Below are 17,676 nucleotides of genomic sequence, written 5' to 3'. Positions count from 1 at the left end.
GTATTCCTTTCTTTCTTCCTTTTCGCAACTGCATTCCCACGTCAAAGTAACTTTTTCCAACTCTCTGAATCTCTCTCTTATCGTTTGCACCGCGTGGGAGCTTGTCGAGAGAGATTTGACTTTCGAATCTCACGTGTTCTCCCTCTCTCTCTTCCCAAACTCTCAACTATGCATTTTCGACGCTCTCTCGGCTTAATCGCACTCACTAGTGCAACCTGTGTATCCGCCGCAACTCCATTAGGCGTCATCTCCGCCGCCGGGGAAGGAGTTGTTCGATTCGGACTTCGCAACATTCTTCGACTCAATGAAACCTCTATCGAGATGATCCTTAACCGAGGAGAAAGACCATTGGAACCTCATCCCTATGCTAGTGAGTCTCCTCTCCCTCTCTCTCTCGAGTTGGGGGATTGCGAGACTGATTCGGGGTTTCATCTATTTAGTTGATCTTACGGATGAGAATTGGTATACTGCTCTTGCTACGGGTACTCCAGATAATGCATACGCTCCTCCTTTACCAGACGATACAATTTGGGTCGTCAACGTTTATGGTCCAGACGGGTAAATCTCTTCTTTCTCTCCCCACTTGACCTCTTCTCCCCCTCTAGGACTCGTAAACTGAGTCGTTTTGACGTTGATAGGGTTTCGAAAGCTTATACCGAAGCACTCGATTTCGTAGCGAGACACAACTCGAGTGAAGCAGGAGGGAAATTACCGAAACAAGTCAAATTCGCGAGATTGAGTTACAACCAAGAGACAGTACTCGCTACTCGTTGGTGGTTATGGCGGTCAGTCGACCCTCCTCCTCATCTCCTTCTTGAACGTTGTGGAGCTGATCCTAGGTTCGTTTGACAGCCCTCCTGTCATTGTCATCGCGACGAATAAAACTCGAGATCTTCGATTCATTCAACCTACTCTACTTCGACCTTCCGCCGAATCATTCGCTGAACTCTTGTCGAAGCCTGAGATCTGGGAAGTTTTGCCTGTTTGGAAGGGTTCTCTCGCACCTGGAGGGAAATAGTAAGTTTTCATTTCTTGAATTCTCCTCCCCTTCCTGCCTGCCGGACGACCAGAACTTTTCAGACGCATCACTGACGAATCAATATTGTGTGTTTGGTAGTGAATACCTCGTAGCGAAACTCGCCGACGCCTGGTCGCGCTGGCACAAAGCAACTTCGAAAATCCCCAACGTTGTCCTCCTCGGGTTCAGTGGATTCATCATGAACATCTTTTTGACGTGGTTGCATTCGAACGATGGGAAGAAGAAGACGAAGGAAGCGAAAAAGGCTGTTAAGGCGAAAGTCGAGGAAACTGGGTGCGTTGCATTTCGACCAAAGTTTGGAGTTGAAAACTCATATTTACGATGGGATATTTTGCAGAGCCAAAATTGAAGAAATCAAGAATGATGTGACCGAGGCAAGCTCGAATGGAGTGAAGAAAGGTGGAAAAGGGTCTTCGAAACGGAAATGAGCTCGAAGTTCATTGTTCTCCCTCGGAAACGGAGTCTTCAGCTCGCATCTTCTCGTTATGAAAGATCTGTCAGGGTGTATCGCGTGGGTAAACAAACTATTGTACTTTTTGCAACTTTCAAAATCAAGACTTTCTGGATTGTTCCGATTGAAAGAAACTTCTACACGCTCTAATACTACTACTACTGTACTGCTCTACAATCTGCTCATGATCGAATCATCGTCTCTCCAAGGTTCCCGTTCCTTCAACAACTCTTTCGCTTCCCTCGCCGGTCTCGCCAACGCTGGATTTCCTCCTCCTGCTGACAATTTGAGTAAGAGGTCGACGGTCGCGTCCTTGTCGAGATCGTACAACACTTGAGGCGCCGTCTCGATCAATTCACGAATCGTGATCGTCGAGAGTTGGGTCGGAGGAAGTCCTTGATTCGATAAGACGAACGAAGTGAGGATGAACGAGAGGGATTCAGAATCGTGATAAGCGAGAGCTGCGGTTGTTCGTGCGATTGCAGTCGAGTAAGACTCCTTGGGAGTTTCCGCGAACGCCTCCGAAATGAGATCGACGATCGAAGAGACGCTCGATTCCGACAAGTTCTTTCCTCCAGAATAGACGACTTTCGCGAGTCCATTGACGGTCGAATCACGGACTTCTCCTTCTTCTGTGCTAGCGAGATTGACGAGTTCGGTAACGAGGGGATCGACTCGTGCTTGGTGAACCATGAGAGCTCCCAAGGCGGTCGCACCTCGGTTGCGCACGGAGAGGGAGGAAGGATCGACGAGACATTTGACGAAAGTTCGTTGGAGTTGGGGGAAGAAGGGTTTGACGAATTGAGGGACGCGGGTGAGGAGGATCGTGAGAGTCGAGAGAATCGCGGATTTGACGGGAGCAGGGAAACGGTCTCCGATAACACGAACTAGAAGAACAGAGTTTGTCAGTAGCTATACGTGATAGACGCGGGAGAGATGAGCTTACTGAGAGGTCCAACGGTTTGAATGCAGTAAGGTTTGAACGATTCCGGTGAACTTCGCTCGACGAGATCCCCAAGACCGTAAGCAGCTTGTTCTCGTTGTTCAGCAGTTCCAGCGAGAAGTCCTTGCAAGAGGATAGCTGCGAGGAGAAATTGACGATCAGACAGGACTCAAACGTGTGAGAACGTTTAGGAGACTCACGTAGAATGGGTTTGAGACCGTTTGGTCGAGAGAATCCATCGACGGGAACACCAGGAGTACCGACGTTCTCGATCGTTCGCCGGAGAGGAACGACGAGAGGTTCCATGTCTTCCTTGTCGATCTTCTTGACGAGCGCGTCGAGGGCACTCCAGGCCGCCGAGACGACATCTGGCGTTCGATCGTCGAAGAGCGAGACGAGTTGTCGAATGAAGTCGACGGTGTAGTCGGAGAAGTCGGCTTCGGTCGCTTGACAGAATCGAGCAAAGAGACTGCAACCGGTGATTCGTTTCGTCGGCGACTCGTTCTTGCAAAGACTGAGCATGTGCATTTGTAGAGAACCGAGACCGGATTCGTGGTCGTCCACCGAGGCGAGGACTGCTGTGAGAGCTTCGTTGAGATCGGTGAGAGTCTCTTCGTCTTCTTCCGTCTCGAGAGCGTTTTGAAGGGCGTCGACGATATGAGTGAGTCGTCGACCGAGAGCGGATCCTGCGACACGGACGAGCGCGGCGAGAGCGCGAGCGTTGAAGGCCGTGATGGGTTTCGCGATAAGTCGGGGAATGAGAACGGGGAAGATCTTCTCGGCTCGAACTTGCATGACCTGTCAAGAGTTCCATTTCGAGTCAGTCTCCTGCAGAAGATGAGCCAGAGTAGATGACTTACCTCGCGAAGAGCTTCGAGAGCGGCATCGGCCTTGTCACCAGGAGTCTGAAGGGCGTCGAGGAGAGTCGGAATAGTCTCGTCGATCGAGCGAGGTCCGATGACTTGTTGAGCGATGTCGAAAGCTTGTGCAGCAGCCGATCGAACGTGAGGATCGCTGTCGACGAGGGCGGATCGAACAGCGGCGATGACTGCACTTTCGTGAGCCTCGAGCGAAGATTTCGAAGAGTTGGCCATGAGTTCAGTGAGGGCGAGACAGACTCCTTCTCGTTGACGGCGATCGGGCGAGTCCATAGCTCGTTGCAAGTTGGCGATAACTTCTCCGAGAACGGCTTCTCCAAGTCGTCTGCAGGTATCGGCGAGACAACGAGCGGCGGTCTGAAACGGACGCAGAGAGAGTAAGTAAGTGCAGGCAGGACCAGGAAGATGAAAGGATAGCTCACCTCTCGTTGATCGAGTCCAGGACTGGCGAGAATGCGAACGAGGGTTTGCACTGCGAAGAAAGGCAAAGTCAGCTTAATCGGTCAGGCGAAAGATAGAAGAGAACTTACTGAGAACGGGGAGAATCTCGCGAGCGGTTCGAGGGGTGTTGGAAACGAGTGCTTTCCAAACACCGACGGCAGCGTGACGAACGATTCCGACTGCGTCTTGACGAACGATGTAGATCGCGGCGAGAACACGGTCGCGACGTTCTTTCCCGAGTCCTTCGATGAGCGCTTTCTTCGCGGCGTCCATTCCAGGAGCGACATCTTCCTTTTCTTCGTCTTCTGCCTCTTCCTCCTCTTCGCTGATCTTGCCACTGATTCCAGAGATTCGGAACAATAGATCTCCGATAAGAGTAACCGAACTAAAGAGTGCAGCAAGGTTGTCAGCACAGAATAAGTGTCATGGAGGAGAGAGATAGAACATACGATTGACGAATTCGCCAAGCTTCGTCGAAGAGTCCTCGTTCGAGTTCGGGCAACAAGAGTTCGATAGCTTTCGAACTGTGGTTCGCGACGATCATTCGACCAGCTCGCATCGAAGCTTCACGAACAAAGTCGGAGTCGTCGGCCAAACCAGAGAGAACGGGTTGAATGATGCGACCGAGGTAAGGAGAGAAACGATCTCCGAACGTGACGGGAAGGAAGACGAGGAGGGAAATGTGTCCCTCTCGAACGTAGGTCCTTGGACTGCTCGTGTTGGCGAGGATAGTCGGTAGGAGGTCTTCGAGTCGATCGGTACCGAGACCAGCGAGAATTTCGGAAACACCTTGAGCTGCACCCTGTTGATCGACTCCGCTTGAAGGAACCTTGAGCATCCCCATGAGGGTATCGATGAGGTCGGGGAAGTTGTCCTCTCCGAGACGTTCGACGAGTCCTCCGAGCGATTTCGCGGCGGTCGTCCGAGCTTCGGGAACCGGGTCGACGAGGACTTCGCGAACGAGAGGGACCAGTTGAGAGAGGTAAGGAACGAGGTCCTTTGCTTCGGTGAGAGTCGCAAAGTTGCCGATGATCGCTGCTGACTTTCGTTTGATGTCGGCTGATCGTTCCCGGAGACCACGGTCGAGAATAGGAATGAGCTGAGCAATGAGATGTTTCAGTCAGCTTATCTTGTAGCGACAGAATCAACTCGAAACTACTCACGAGGGCAAGTGAGGAGGCGTCGATGAAGTGAGCAAACGTAGTAGCGAGGAGGGCATCGAGAGCTTTCGAAGTCTTGCGGGCCGGATCCACGAGGGCTTCGAGGAGAACGGGAGTCATCTCCTTGATCTCGGGGTTGCTGACGACCTGTCGGAGCACGAGAGTGATGAGCAGCTGTAACCGCGTGGGAGAGCAAACAGAAGAGGAAGACTCACTTCACCGAATCGTTTCAAGGAAGTGTTGGCGGCCTCTCGAACTTGCTTGTGAGTATCGGTAATGACTTCGGTGAGACGGGGAAGGATCGTAGGGAGAGAGACCGAGAGTTGACGGGGAGCGAGGTAGGCCATCGCTCCCATGAGCTCGATCGCTCCCTTCTTCGCTCGCCATTGTTTGTCGTCGAGACCGGAAAGGAGAGTCGGAAGGATCAATTTGACGGCGTGACCACTCAATTTACTCATGATCGCTTTCGCGGCATCTTGAGTCGCTTCTCGAACGTCGGTCGAAGAGTCGCCGAAACAGTTGAGGAGGAGAGGGAGGATTTCGGTGATGTAGGGTTCGAAAAGACGACCGAGAACGGTCGAGAGGATTTCGTAACCAAAGACGGCTCCTTGACGTGCTTGCATCGCCTTCTTGTCCTCTGCATTGTCTTGAAGTCGGCCCATGAGTCCGAATTCTTGAATCGCCGACAATCCTCGACCTGCGACGAGTCCAGCGAGTCCGTAAGCGGCTCCTCTCCTCTCTGCGTACTTCGGGGCATCGAAAAGATCGTTAAGGAGTTGGTCGGCGAGATCGGGAACGTCGTCCGGAACAACCTTGATGAGAGGAGGAAGACAGTCGCAGACGGCCGCTTGAACGACTTCCGAGGGAGTTTTGAGGGCTTCGATAAGTCGACCGATGACCGTCTTGACTCGAGCATCTTTCGGATCCAAGTGACGAGCGAGACTACCGAAGAGAATGACGAGAGCTTCGGTGATGTAGTCTTGAACTTGATCTCCCGAACTAGGTCGCCCAAGGAATTCCTCAAAAAGAACGATGAGATCTTGGAGGTTCTCCTTTCCGTGAAGGTCGATGACAGTCATTGCGGCCTAGATCAAAACAAACCAGATTCAGCCGTCAGCTTCTCTCAAGCGATCGTGCGAGGAAGATTGAGAAAATGACAACTGACCTCGAGCATTTCAGACCTGACAGATTGACTGCGATCTCCAAGTGCTTCTCCATTGATGAGCAAGTCGAAGAAAGTCTTGACCTCAACAGGGGAGAAGATCGGGGACATGAGTCGAAGAGTCATCGCGAGAGCTTTGCGAGATTTCCAAGGATCTTCGGCGTTGAGCGACTCTTCGATGAGCATACCGAACTTGTCGTATTGAGGTAAGAGCTCCTTTGCCTTGTCTTGGTATTCAGCAACGAGTTGCATGAGAGCATCGGCGACATGTTCCGGGTGATGATCGACTCCTTCGGCGATGGCGGCAGCCGTAGATTGTCGAACAGCAGCCGAAGAATGACCTGTGAGGAGTATCGAAGTCAGCGGCTGACTGTGAGTACAAGGAAGGGGCAAACTCACTGAGTAAAGGAAGAAGGAAAGGCAAGAAGTTCTCCGGAACGCTCAAACCGTTCTCAGCCCAAACAGTGAACGCGAGTTCTCGATTACGTTCGTCGATATCGTGCGCGAGAACCCAAAGATTCGCGGGGAATTCGAGTTCGGTAAGATCGAGAGGTTGAAGAGCTTGAAGAGCCGCGAGACGAACGAACGCTTCCTCCGTTAGGGCACCGTCAAGGAGAGCGGCGATTTCTTCCGACGTAGCGTTGTCCTTGATCAATTCTCCGAGATCGCCGATTGCGGTCGAAGCGGTTCGACTTAGGGAAGGGTATCCAACAAGCGCGGCGAAGAGATCACCGATCATGAGGAGTCGAGGGAATGCAGTGTCGGAGCCTGGTAGTCACGTGAGAACGTTAATCACTGCAAGGAGTCTAGATAATGAATTGGATGAGGACTCACATTGACGAGCGTGGAAAGAAAGGAAATCAAGCGCGAGCGAAAGTTGTTCGAGAGCTGCCTCCGTTTCCGACGACTCCAATCCGATTCCTCCAGACCTCAAGATCTTGCTGATGAGAGGTGCAGCGTAGGCGTAGGTTCCCGCGTCGAAAGCTGAAGATTCGGCGAGGTACCGAAGTTGGTAGAGAACTCGAGAGACGAGGGAGGGTAAGGGTTCGGCTCGGAAGTTTTCAGGGACGACTTGAGCGTCGACTCCTCGGAGGACGGAGACACCGAGAGCGACTTTGAAGACTCCGAGTCGTTCAGAACAGACGTTGGCGAGAGCCTAGTTTTGCGAGATTGTCAGCTTTTACTGACGAGAGTTAACGACGGAGAGAGGTAGGACAACTGACGAGGTAAGTACTGAAAGCTTCAACCGAGACGAGCGTCGCAGGTTGCATCGTAATGACCGTCAAAACGTGATTGACCAATCTCGCCAAATACTCCCTAATCAATTCCGTCTTCGAGTTGATCAAACACAACGACAGTTCGAACCCTCTCTTCAACCTCCCGAGTGCCGCGGCGACTTGCGAGCGAACTTCCGATTCTTTCGTCAGTTGCTTCTCGAACGCTAATCGATCTTGTTTCGAGAGTTGAGCCGCGACGGGTTTCTTTCGAGCGAGAGAGTCGCGTAACTCGGCTTCCCACATCGCGATTTGATGCTCTTTCGAGTTGGCCTTGCCAGTTGGAGTCGAGGGAGTTTTCGAAGTCGCGAGAACTGTCATGTCCACGAAAATCTCTCAGTCGCTTGAAAGTGACTAGAAAACGAGAGGACTGACCATCAACGAAAGTCGTTCCTTCGGGAGTACCCCAGATCCCAAATTCTTGAGCTCCAATGAACTCGAGATGAGCGGGTAGAAGATCATCCTCGATTTGCGAGAACAAAGCCGGAACGACTTGATCCGGTCGAACGAGCGCAAGAGTCGTCGCGGCATGGTAAGCAGCAGTCGCGAAAGGTTGGCTCTGTGAGTCACTCATATCATGTAATTCAGTTAATCGATAAGAGAGAGCTGAATGAGCGAGCGAATGACTCACCGAAGGCGTAAGTGAAGCGTCGAGCCAAATAAGTTCGAGTAGTTCGTTCAACCTGCTCGCGATGAGTTGATCCGGTTGTACGTTCGCGTGAAGGAGCATCTCGATCCAGAAACTCGCTTCGACGGATGACAATCTCGGGTGATGAGCGACGACGAGGAGGTGAGAAACGAGTTCTTCGGTAGTTTCGCGTGGAATCGAGTCGGAGAACGAGACGAGAGTCATGAGGAGAGGACGGAGTCGAGGGGCGTGGTCGATCGGTTCAGAGGCGTCTTCGGCGAGAGGTTTCGCGGGAGTTTTGGCTTTCTCGCCCTGTAATCAGAGTCGAAAGAGTCAGTATCTCGTCTGGTCACACGACAAGGAGTGTGACACACTTGAACGAGCCATGAGCGGATAGCGTCACGCATAGCGAGGTGAAGAAGTTGAGGCGACCTTTGATTCGCCTCATGAACGAAAGCGAGAGCCGCTTTTCGAACATTGAAAGTCGGTCCTTCGACCGCGAGGAAGACGAGGGCGTTCGCAAAAGACGCTCTGTGACCTCGCAATCTAAATCAGTTAAGAGCAGTCACTAACTGAAGTATGACTTGGAAGACTCACCGAACCGTTTCATCCTTCGCGATCCTCGATTCCAAAACTTCAAAGAAGCTCTCCAACGCATTCACAAACCAAACCCCTTCCTCCTTCGTCCCAATCTTCCTATACAGTTTATCGAGTAGGAGGAAGTTCGGTTTCGCGCCGTTCGTAGTCCCTAATTGTTGTAAAGTCTGATTCGATTGAATCGAATCGTTCAGTTTCTTCGATTTCGGGAGATAGTTTTGTAAGCGACCTTTGAGGATTGCGACGGCGATGTAACCTTCGAGAGGACCTGCGGGAGAGTTTAGGGTGTTCGCAGTGATCGTTTTGAGAGCTCCTTCGAGTCCTGGGAGAACTCCTTCGGCGAAAGAAACCATCGCGTCTGTCGGGATGGGTTGTTCGTCGGTTGAGACAGAAGGGAGGGACCAGAAAATGTTTCCGACGGTTTGGTTGTGGATTCGACGAAGGTTCGGTTTAGTATCTGCCATTCCTTTCACGAGAGCTGCGACCTGAGGTCCCGGGATTGGCGTGTTCGAGAGGAGTACAGCATAGATATGTCTCGAGAGGGCGGAAGACATCGCCGCGACGGTTTGTTCATTCGATTCTTTTGGTAGAGCCGTGAGAGTGATCGAAGTTGATTCGAGGGAAAGTTTCGGAGAGGCGGGGAGGAGCGAGAGCATCGTGTAGAGAGTCGTGCGGTGATCTGGGGAAGTCGTTTTACCAGTTTTGAGAGGGGTAAAGATTTGTTCGGCGACGGAGAGGAGATCGGATTCTTCACCGGCGGAGAAGAGGAGGGTGAAGAGTCGGATCGACGAGGTTCGGGTCGAGGCCGATGCAGATTTCGCTTGAGAAACAATTGAAGATGCGAGTTTTGATCGGACTGTAGGGTCGGAAGCGATTGGAGAGTCGAGGGAAGAGATGAAGGAGGAGAGCACTGCGAGTCCGGGTTCAGAGACTCGGTTGATAGCTTTCTCGAGAGCGGGAATGAAAGTCGAGGTGACTTCGTCGAGGGTGAGAGTTGATCTGAAGAACGGAGAGAGAGCGTCCTGCGAGCGAATGACAGTCAGGTTGGACCTCGCGGAAGAATTTTTCGATCAAACTTACGAGAACGTGAGGAGGAGGGGTAGTCTTCGATGTCACGACGTTGTTGAGGTAATACTCGGTCACCTTTGACTGTAGACAGACGAAAAAAACTCAGCACACAAAGACTTGGGAATAGTTCTCAGCGGATTTCGCCTGACCTTTAATTCCTCAATGTAAGGTTTCCCTGCTACCTTCTCTCCCTTTCCATCCTTCAAATGAGCCGCAACGTCCATCGCGATCCCGATCAAAGGAGCGTGTCGATATGTCGGATCGGCTTTCGCAGACGCGAGAGTTTGAACCAATCGAGGAATCGAAGCGTGACGCTGTGAGCCGTAGGACAAAATCAGCAGACGCCTTTGGCGAAAGATGAATTGACGATCAAGACTCACACTTCTGATAGCTCGACGAGAGATGACGAGTACTGAATTCCTCAATGAATTCTTGATTTTCGCCGCTGGATCGAGAAGGACATAAACGAGAGTCGAGAAAGAGTTGAGTAGCGAAAGCCACTGTGCATCTTCGGCTGGATCTTCTGTCGGTACTGAACTGTAGATCGTCGCGGCCCAATTGAGTAGAGAGAAGCGGGTAGCGGTTTGACCACTTTTCTCAGTTTTCGAAACTTCACTTTCCAACCATTTGATCAAGACGTTCGTGATCGCCGGCCCTTTACCGTTCGTCATCGTCGTCGTTGAGGATGATTCTCCTTCTGTTGTGCTTGAGTGATCTCGAGCGAGTAAGGCGGAGAGTACAGAGAGTACGGCAGTTCGAGAAGAAGCGTCGACGTAACGAGGTACCGTCGCGATCAATAGTCGAACTACATCCTGAACTCTTGATGGTTCGAGTGTAGCTGTATCATCATCAGGTGTCAGTTCAGCTCATCGTAAGCTATGAGAGGAGAGTTGGGAACTCACGTTTCTTGACGATTTGCAACAATTCCCCATTGAGCGTCTCTAACCTCGGGTTGAGTTTACCTCCCAACAGATCTCCCCTCGCTCGTTGCACGAACGCATCCCAATCGTCCTCCCTGAGTGAATCTGCGGCCGCCATCTCCAAGTCTTCTATCGAATCGACTGGTTGAATCTGTCGAGCCCAACGATCTAGTGATGGAGCGTCCGGTAGAGGAGTTCTGGTTTGTAACCGGTCTAGAGTTCTCTGAGTGAGTCGTTTAGAAGCCACGGTGGTGTAGAAGTTGGTGATCAAGAAACTGTCAGAGAAACTTTCTCGAGATCCTCTGTCTCTCTCTCTTCTCTACCTCTATATCCTCGTTCGTTCACCAGCACGAATAGACGACGAGTCAGCTCCCTCATCATGCCGAAAGCCTCCCGAGCCAACTCGAAGAAATCTGCACCTTCGAGCAAAAAACTTCAACAAGCCGTCGAAGCCTCCAAACCTCTATTCGAGATCGATACTCAAGGTAGTTCATCTGTCCGACGTACCCTACTAGCAAACCAACAACCCGCGCAAGCGCGTCTCCGTAAAGGTCAATCGATTCACAAACCTTTACGATCCGACCTAATCCTCGCTCAACGTTCCGATGTCCCCGCTCTCTCCTCTCGAGTCGTCCCTAGTTTAGAAGCACAAGCGAAGAAGAATAAAGTGAAATTGGGCAACATCGATAGGAAGACTAAAGAGAAATTGAAAAAACTCGCAGGGAGGGATGGACAAGGAGAAGGACTATGGGGGATCAAAGGAGAAACGAATCAACAAGCTTTATCGGATGCGGTGAAAGCTGCGGGAGGTTATGACGCTTGGAAGGAGAAGGAGAAACCTTCAGAAGAGGAAGATACGGCGATGAAAGAGTTTTTGGCAATTCATGATAACAAGAACAAACCTGTACCCAAAGTACGTTCTCCTTCCTGACTCATCGACGAAGAGACATTCGCTAATCCTCGAGCACGACGTTCTCAGGCTCCTGCAACGCTTCATTCCCATCAAATGCTCGAAGGAAACTCTCACCGTTCCATCTCGATTCCTCACCCCGGAACCTCCTACAACCCTTCTCACGAACATCATCAAGCTCTCCTCTCTTCGGCACTCGACCGTTACACGACGGAAGAAGCTCGAGAAGAACGTGGACAGGACGTGAAAGATTTGATGGATGAGGCGAGAGTGAATCAGAGAGGAAAAGAAGTTTGGCAAGCTTATGAAGAGGAGGTCGGATCGGGAGAGGAAGACAACGCTGAGGAGGTAGCGGGAGGAGAGGATGGAGATGCGGACAAATTGAAGAAGAAGTTACCGAAAAGGAAAACTCGACAACAGAGGAATTCGAAGTTGAGGGTAGCGGAAGAAGCTCGACAGTTGGCCTTGAGGAGGGAAATGAAGAAACGAATCGCAGCGGTCCACAACGTTAAATCGGTCCAACAGGAGATTGTCGACGAGGAGAAATTGTCACTCGAGGAGAAAGCGATCGCGCTCAAGATGAGGAAGGCGAGGTTGGCCGAACAAGGGTTGACGAGGTTCAGATCGGGTCCTTCGAGGGTACCCGACGCACCGGTCAACTTCCAACTTGGGGATGAACTTGCCGACAACTTGAGAACTCTCCAACCGGAGGGTAATTTGTGGAAGGAGTGGGTCGCGAGTGGAATGAGGAGAGGAAAGGTACCGGTCGAGAGGGCGAACGAGAGCAAGAAGGGTGGAAAGAGAGGTGGAAGAGGTCGCGACAAGGGTTCGAAAATGAAGGAGGTCGAAAAGTGAGCTCGTTCCTCTGCTGGCTGATTGTTCTCCCCGCTGACTCTCGCTTGTCGGTCACTAGGTACTCGTACAAGAATTGGACTGGCTAGACTCGTTCTCCGTTGGCTTTCTACAGGGTAGATCCTCTCGTTTTTTTTGTTGTATTCATCTCTCCAGACGCTCTGCATTCCAGCCTCGTGATTTCCACATCCATCGCAACGAGCGAGCGAGTACGAGAGAGAAAGAGACGACAAGCGTTCCAGGTCTTTTCGAGGGTAGTAGTAGTAACAGAAAGGAGTAAAAAAGCAAGAGGGTAAAAGAGAGAGGGAGAGGACGAGGTAACTCAATTAAAACAACAATCAAGGTATCGGAAGAAGAACTACTAGAAACAAGATTAACAGCAAAAGTGCACAGCACAACACCATCGCAACGACCCAACCAGCGCTCAACGGAATCTCCATCATCTCCTTTTTCAGACTGCAAACTCAAGACAACTGAGCGCTCATCTCCCTCGACCTCGCACCACGTTTCCTCCTCGCCGACGCAATCATTTCTTCTCGATCCGTCATCCCTCCTTCGCCTTCTACATCCCCGTTTTCGCGATTTTGATTCGCTTCATCGAAATCATCCGCCACGGATCCATGACGACCTTGAGTCGCTCCACGACGTCGTTTCATCCCTCCCGACGCAGTAGTCTGACTGTCGGTGGTCGGGTTCCAGTTCATCGCAGTCGTGGCCGAAGAGGAGGTGGAAGAAGCAGGTGGTGGAGGTTCGAGGGAAAGGTTTTGACCTTCTTGTTGTTGCTGTTGCTCTTGTTCTTGCTCTCGTCGTTGTCGTTGACGTTGCAACCCAACAATCCTCAAACGTTCGATCCAGCTAGACAAATCCCGAACGAAAACGTTCTCAGCTATGACTTCTCGAGAGAGACAGAGGAAGAGAGATTTTTTTGGACTAACGCTTCAGCTTTCTCGACGCTTTCCCCAAAGATCCCAGCGACAGATCTCAACATATCCAAACTCTCTACCGCGAACGTCAATACCCTATCTGCCGCTTCCTCCGTCGGTCCCAATGCGGCTCTCGTTTCCGCCTCGACTTCATCCCTCTCCCTTTCTTCTCGACTCTGACTAGTGTCTTTCGTCCTGATAGTCGACGACGATCCTCCGTTGAAGTAGTTATTCCCCATTCGTTCAACCCTAGGCGTTTCACTCTCACTCCTCTGTCTCGAACCCCTCCTCGTCGTCGTCGTCGAAGAAGTAGAGGATCCCCTATTTTCAATCGCGCTCGTCCACTTCATCGGTAGTCCCATGATACTTTGCTTGACGTATTTCTTCGCTGGTTCGGGTAAGGCCGCTCCAGCGTACTTCGAAACGACTTCGACGACTTTTCGAATCGTTTCGACTACGTCGTGTTTGATTTGCGTGAGGTGGGCGGATGCTGACGCCGCGACGAGGGCCGTGGAGGCGGAGGATTGCTCGCGAGATTGAGAGGAGGAGGAAGAGGTAGAGGGATGAGTGCGATTGTGCGTGCGAAGAGAGAGGATGAAATCCCGGAGGGTGGAGATCTGATGATCGAGGTGAGCAGTCGCATACTACGAGTCGGACTCGAAGTCAGGTACAGTCCCACTGAAGAGGAATGGAATAGTGCGCTTACGACTAGCCATTGTAAGCAATACCTGAGACTCTTCAGACTTTCCTCGCTCACTGCGGCTCCCAATCCTCCGGCTTCGAGCAAAACAGTCTGCCACCTCGATCTCTGACCTTGTTGTACTGCGACTTGATTCCCCGGGGACCCTTCCCTCGTTGGTGACTCGTCTTCGTTGGCTGGTCTGACGTGAGAAGAAGAAGAAGGAGGAGTGTTGTCTCTTTGTTCTTCTGTCAAATTCTCTCCGTCTCTTCTCGAAGGCGAACGGTTCCCTGCGCCGCCGATTCGATCAAGTTGTCGACAAGCGAAATCGTCGAGAGGTCCGAGTTGTAGGTTGTTCGTGATGGGTCGAGAAACTGCCGAAATTGAAGATTCGACTAAACCCGCTCCGAACTGCGCCCACTCACTTGCAATCGTCAACCATGCGTCTCGAGGGGATTGTAGAAGTGGTTGGACTCACGTTGACTACTCTAGAGTTTGCTTTACTCCTTTCATACCATTCAATCCCACCGCTCACGAGCGGAAATTGTGCGACTCGTTCAATAAACTTGGCATCTCCTTCTCCCTCTCCTTCCTCCTCCTCTCCCTGTAGCTGTCCTCTTTTGAAATAGTCCCCACCTCCCCCTCCTTCAGAAGGAGCGATCGAAGTAGTCGTCAAAGGCGAGGAAGTTCCAGAAGTCCCAGTCCCACTAATCCCCGTATCTGATCGGAACGTACTCGTACTACTCGCAGTACCCCATGCTTCCGGATTTGGTCCACCTGCGTTCGAAGCGATAGATTGAGGTGCCGACCAGTTTCCCCCTCCTCCTCCTCCTCCTGATGAAGCGGCCGCTCCTTCACTCCGTAACAACCCTAAAGCAGACACTGCTAATCTCATATCATCCGTCATGATCTCGTCTTTGCCAGAATCGAGGGTGGTCGGAGTAATTGATGAAGGTTCTTCCGGAGGAGGAGGGGGTTGAACGTGATCATGATTCATCGAAGGAGGAGGGAGGGCGACTACGGGGCTAGCTGAATCGGGTTGACTAGCTTCCATAGCGCCGAGAGAGAGTTGAGCGAGCGTCGTGAATTGAATGTTCGATGAGAATGTGAGGAGGGAAAGCTTGTGAAATCCATGGAACGATCGCAGTCACTCGTCGAAATGTCGATTTCTCGCGATGCGACCAGAGACAGAGACAGCGTAGTTTGTGCAACATGTTTACGTATATTTTCAATAGATTTTAGGGGAACAGTCTGTTGAAGAACTACCGGAGGGACAAAGACTTGAGGACAAGAAAGGGCTTGAGAAAGAAAGATACACGAGTTCAACGCTTGATGTTTAGTGAGTGAAGAGTCTATTCAATGACAAGGTTCTAACATCAGCTCGAAGCTCGAGGAACGAGAGAGAGAGTGAAGCCAACTTACCGAAGATCCGTGAAAACGTAAACCGCGTTCGATTCATCCGCCGTCTCAATAACCTTCTGATCCATGACCGATCCCGAAGGAGCCGCGATATGTCCAACCCCACTCCTCACAGCCCTCCAAACGTTATCGGGGAAAGGGAAGAACGCATCACTCGACAACGAAACTTTTCCAGCTAATTGTTTGAACCAATCCCGTTTCTCCTCCGCCGAGAACGGTTCAGGTACTTGACCTTGTTCGAACAAAGATTCCCATTCTTTACGTTCCGAACCTTGAGGATCGGCTTCGAAAATTTCACCGGTGACGAAAACGTCGGTACCGTTCGCTCGATCGGCACGTTTGATCCCCTTTCGCCAGTTGAACGCGAGGACTCGAGGGTGGTGGCGGAGCCACCAGGCATCGGCTTTCGATCCCGCGAGACGAGTGCAGTGGATTCGGGATTGTTGACCGGCTCCAATTCCGATCGTTCCTCCGTTGTAAGCGTAACAGACAGAGTTTGATTGAGTGTATTTGAGCGCGGTGGTGGCGACGATCAAGTCGGTCAAAGCGGAAGGAGAGAGCTGTAACTTCGCCCACCCGTTAGCTCGTTGTCATCAACGACTGATCACGATGCTCGAACTCACGTCTTTGTTCTTCGAGACAATGTTGGAGAAAGTCGAAGCTTCAATCTTGGCATCGTTTCGTCGTTGTTCGAGCGATACGCCGTAAACTTGACGAGTCTCCGTGAGGGAGGGAATGTAAGAGGGATCCATCTGTGGGTGTATGGAGAAACGACAATTAGCTTTCAATTCCAAGCTGACGATTTCTCCTGAACTCACTTGAAGAACGCAGTATTTCCCACCCTTCTTCTTACGAAGGATATCAAGTGCCTCAGGTTCGAATCCAGGAGCGATGATTCCATCGGAAACTTCCCTCGAAATAATCTTGGCCGTCGCGACATCGCAAGTGTGCGAAAGCGCGATAAAGTCTCCAAAGGAGGACATACGGTCGGCACCACGAGCACGGGCGTACGCACTCGCGATAGGGGAAAGGGAACCGAGTCCGTCGACATCGAACACTTTGATTTCTTCAGGGGAGAGGGATGATTCGACGGCGCATCCGGCGGGGGAAACGTGCTTGAACGAAGCGGCGGCGGCCTTCGCGGGGGAGAAGGCACGGGAGAGTTCGTGGACGAGAGCGTACGAGTTGAGGGCGTCGAGGAGGTTGATGTAGCCAGGAGATCCGGAGAGAACTGTTTGAAATAGCTCTGTCAGAACGTTGGAACGACCACAGAATCGATGTCATCGCGCCAAGACTGACCGGAGAAGGGAAGTTTGCCCTCGGTAACGTAAGCTTGAGCGGGTTTTTGATGAGGGTTCGCACCGTATCGGAGAGTGAGTTGTTGAGCACGTTCAGTCAAGTCGGCTTTTTGCTCGGCAGGGGCAGCAGAGATAGCATCGGCCGAGACGTATTGACGACGGAAGTAGTTTGAAATGGAAGTATCGTAGGCGGCAGTGTGAGAGAACGCCTGAGAGAAAGCCTCGAAGTCATCAGTACCAATGACGGTCTTGGATCTTATATCGCCATCGCTTTCTCACCTTGACTGCCATACGTTGACGGAACTCGTCGGTAACTTGACCCTTTCCAGCCTTCCATTGCGCGAGGAATTCCTCGTAATCCTTGGGGTCGGAAAGGATGACAACTCGATCGTGGTTCTTCGCGGCAGCACGAAGGAGAGTTACACCTCCAATGTCGACTTCCTCGACGGCTTCAGGGATCGAAGGAGGAGGGATACGGGCGATCGTTTCGTTAAAAGGGTACAAGTTGCAAACGACGACCGAGATGGGAGCGATCTTTTGTGCGAGGAGGTCGGATTGATCAGAAGGGATGTTCCGAGCGAGGATACCTGGAAGTGGTTTCGCAAGATAAGTGAGTCAACAACTCGATAGATGAGGCGGTGCCGGGAGAAACAGAGAAAAGAAGAGAGAGAACTGACCTCCGTGAACAGCAGGGTGAAGAGTCTTTACTCGTCCTCCGAGCATCTCGGGAGCTCCAGTGATATCAGAAACATCTCTACACCAGCCAGATCAGGCGTTAGCTCGCTGATAGCGGCTGAATACGAATCGAGTTCATCCTCTCGAGCTAGTCCTTCTCCTGCCCTTCCTCCGCTGTGTGCGATCCCATAGAAGGAGTGTGCACTCACCCAATGTCCATTCCAGCATTGCGGATCGCTTTCGCGGTTCCACCACTTCCGAGTAATTTCACACCTTGTTCCGCGAGTCCTTGAGCGAAGGGAAGGAGACCGGCCTTGTCATAGACGGATAATAAGGCGATAGGTTGTTGTTCAGACATG

General features: G+C 51.6%; 5 protein-coding genes across 5 annotated transcripts; 2 read left to right on the top strand and 3 right to left on the bottom strand.

The window, feature by feature from the left end:
- Window positions 1-168: 168 nt before the first annotated feature.
- On the top strand, window positions 169-1,467 carry JCM6883_005209 (uncharacterized protein; the record flags this gene model as incomplete). Its single annotated transcript, XM_076630331.1, has 6 exons — window positions 169-370; window positions 441-558; window positions 639-785; window positions 853-1,017; window positions 1,118-1,312; window positions 1,377-1,467. 6 exons carry the CDS (start codon window positions 169-171, stop codon window positions 1,465-1,467), a joined length of 918 nt encoding a protein of 305 aa, XP_076489723.1.
- Window positions 1,468-1,661: 194 nt separating this feature from the next.
- On the bottom strand, window positions 1,662-10,679 carry GCN1 (Gcn1p; the record flags this gene model as incomplete). Its single annotated transcript, XM_076630330.1, has 21 exons — window positions 1,662-2,377; window positions 2,437-2,571; window positions 2,634-3,231; window positions 3,294-3,668; window positions 3,734-3,783; window positions 3,842-4,137; window positions 4,202-4,851; window positions 4,916-5,059; window positions 5,128-5,997; window positions 6,078-6,415; window positions 6,474-6,842; window positions 6,909-7,230; window positions 7,298-7,662; window positions 7,724-7,907; window positions 7,980-8,288; window positions 8,351-8,507; window positions 8,574-9,595; window positions 9,654-9,722; window positions 9,791-9,955; window positions 10,022-10,479; window positions 10,544-10,679. 21 exons carry the CDS (start codon window positions 10,677-10,679, stop codon window positions 1,662-1,664), a joined length of 7,728 nt encoding a protein of 2,575 aa, XP_076489722.1.
- Window positions 10,680-10,940: 261 nt separating this feature from the next.
- Window positions 10,941-12,412, top strand: JCM6883_005207 (ribosome biogenesis protein NOP53; the record flags this gene model as incomplete). Its single annotated transcript, XM_076630329.1, has 3 exons — window positions 10,941-11,474; window positions 11,541-12,322; window positions 12,385-12,412. The coding sequence occupies 3 exons, from the start codon at window positions 10,941-10,943 to the stop codon at window positions 12,410-12,412; spliced, it is 1,344 nt and encodes a 447-aa protein (XP_076489721.1).
- Window positions 12,413-12,787: 375 nt separating this feature from the next.
- On the bottom strand, window positions 12,788-14,979 carry JCM6883_005206 (uncharacterized protein; the record flags this gene model as incomplete). Its single annotated transcript, XM_076630328.1, has 4 exons — window positions 12,788-13,178; window positions 13,259-13,890; window positions 13,953-14,336; window positions 14,404-14,979. 4 exons carry the CDS (start codon window positions 14,977-14,979, stop codon window positions 12,788-12,790), a joined length of 1,983 nt encoding a protein of 660 aa, XP_076489720.1.
- Window positions 14,980-15,261: 282 nt separating this feature from the next.
- On the bottom strand, window positions 15,262-17,675 carry JCM6883_005205 (uncharacterized protein; the record flags this gene model as incomplete). The annotated part of the gene is made up of 8 exons (XM_076630327.1): window positions 15,262-15,277; window positions 15,348-15,904; window positions 15,968-16,096; window positions 16,163-16,575; window positions 16,644-16,851; window positions 16,922-17,229; window positions 17,320-17,396; window positions 17,527-17,675. 8 exons carry the CDS (start codon window positions 17,673-17,675, stop codon window positions 15,262-15,264), a joined length of 1,857 nt encoding a protein of 618 aa, XP_076489719.1.
- Window position 17,676: the final 1 nt, after the last annotated feature.

Source organism: Sporobolomyces salmoneus, assembly GCF_050403485.1.
Source record: "Sporobolomyces salmoneus JCM6883 DNA, S_salmoneus_JCM6883_v1_ctg9, whole genome shotgun sequence".
In the NCBI taxonomy this organism is placed as follows: domain Eukaryota; kingdom Fungi; phylum Basidiomycota; class Microbotryomycetes; order Sporidiobolales; family Sporidiobolaceae; genus Sporobolomyces; species Sporobolomyces salmoneus.
This window is presented reverse-complemented; position numbering and strand designations above follow the sequence as displayed.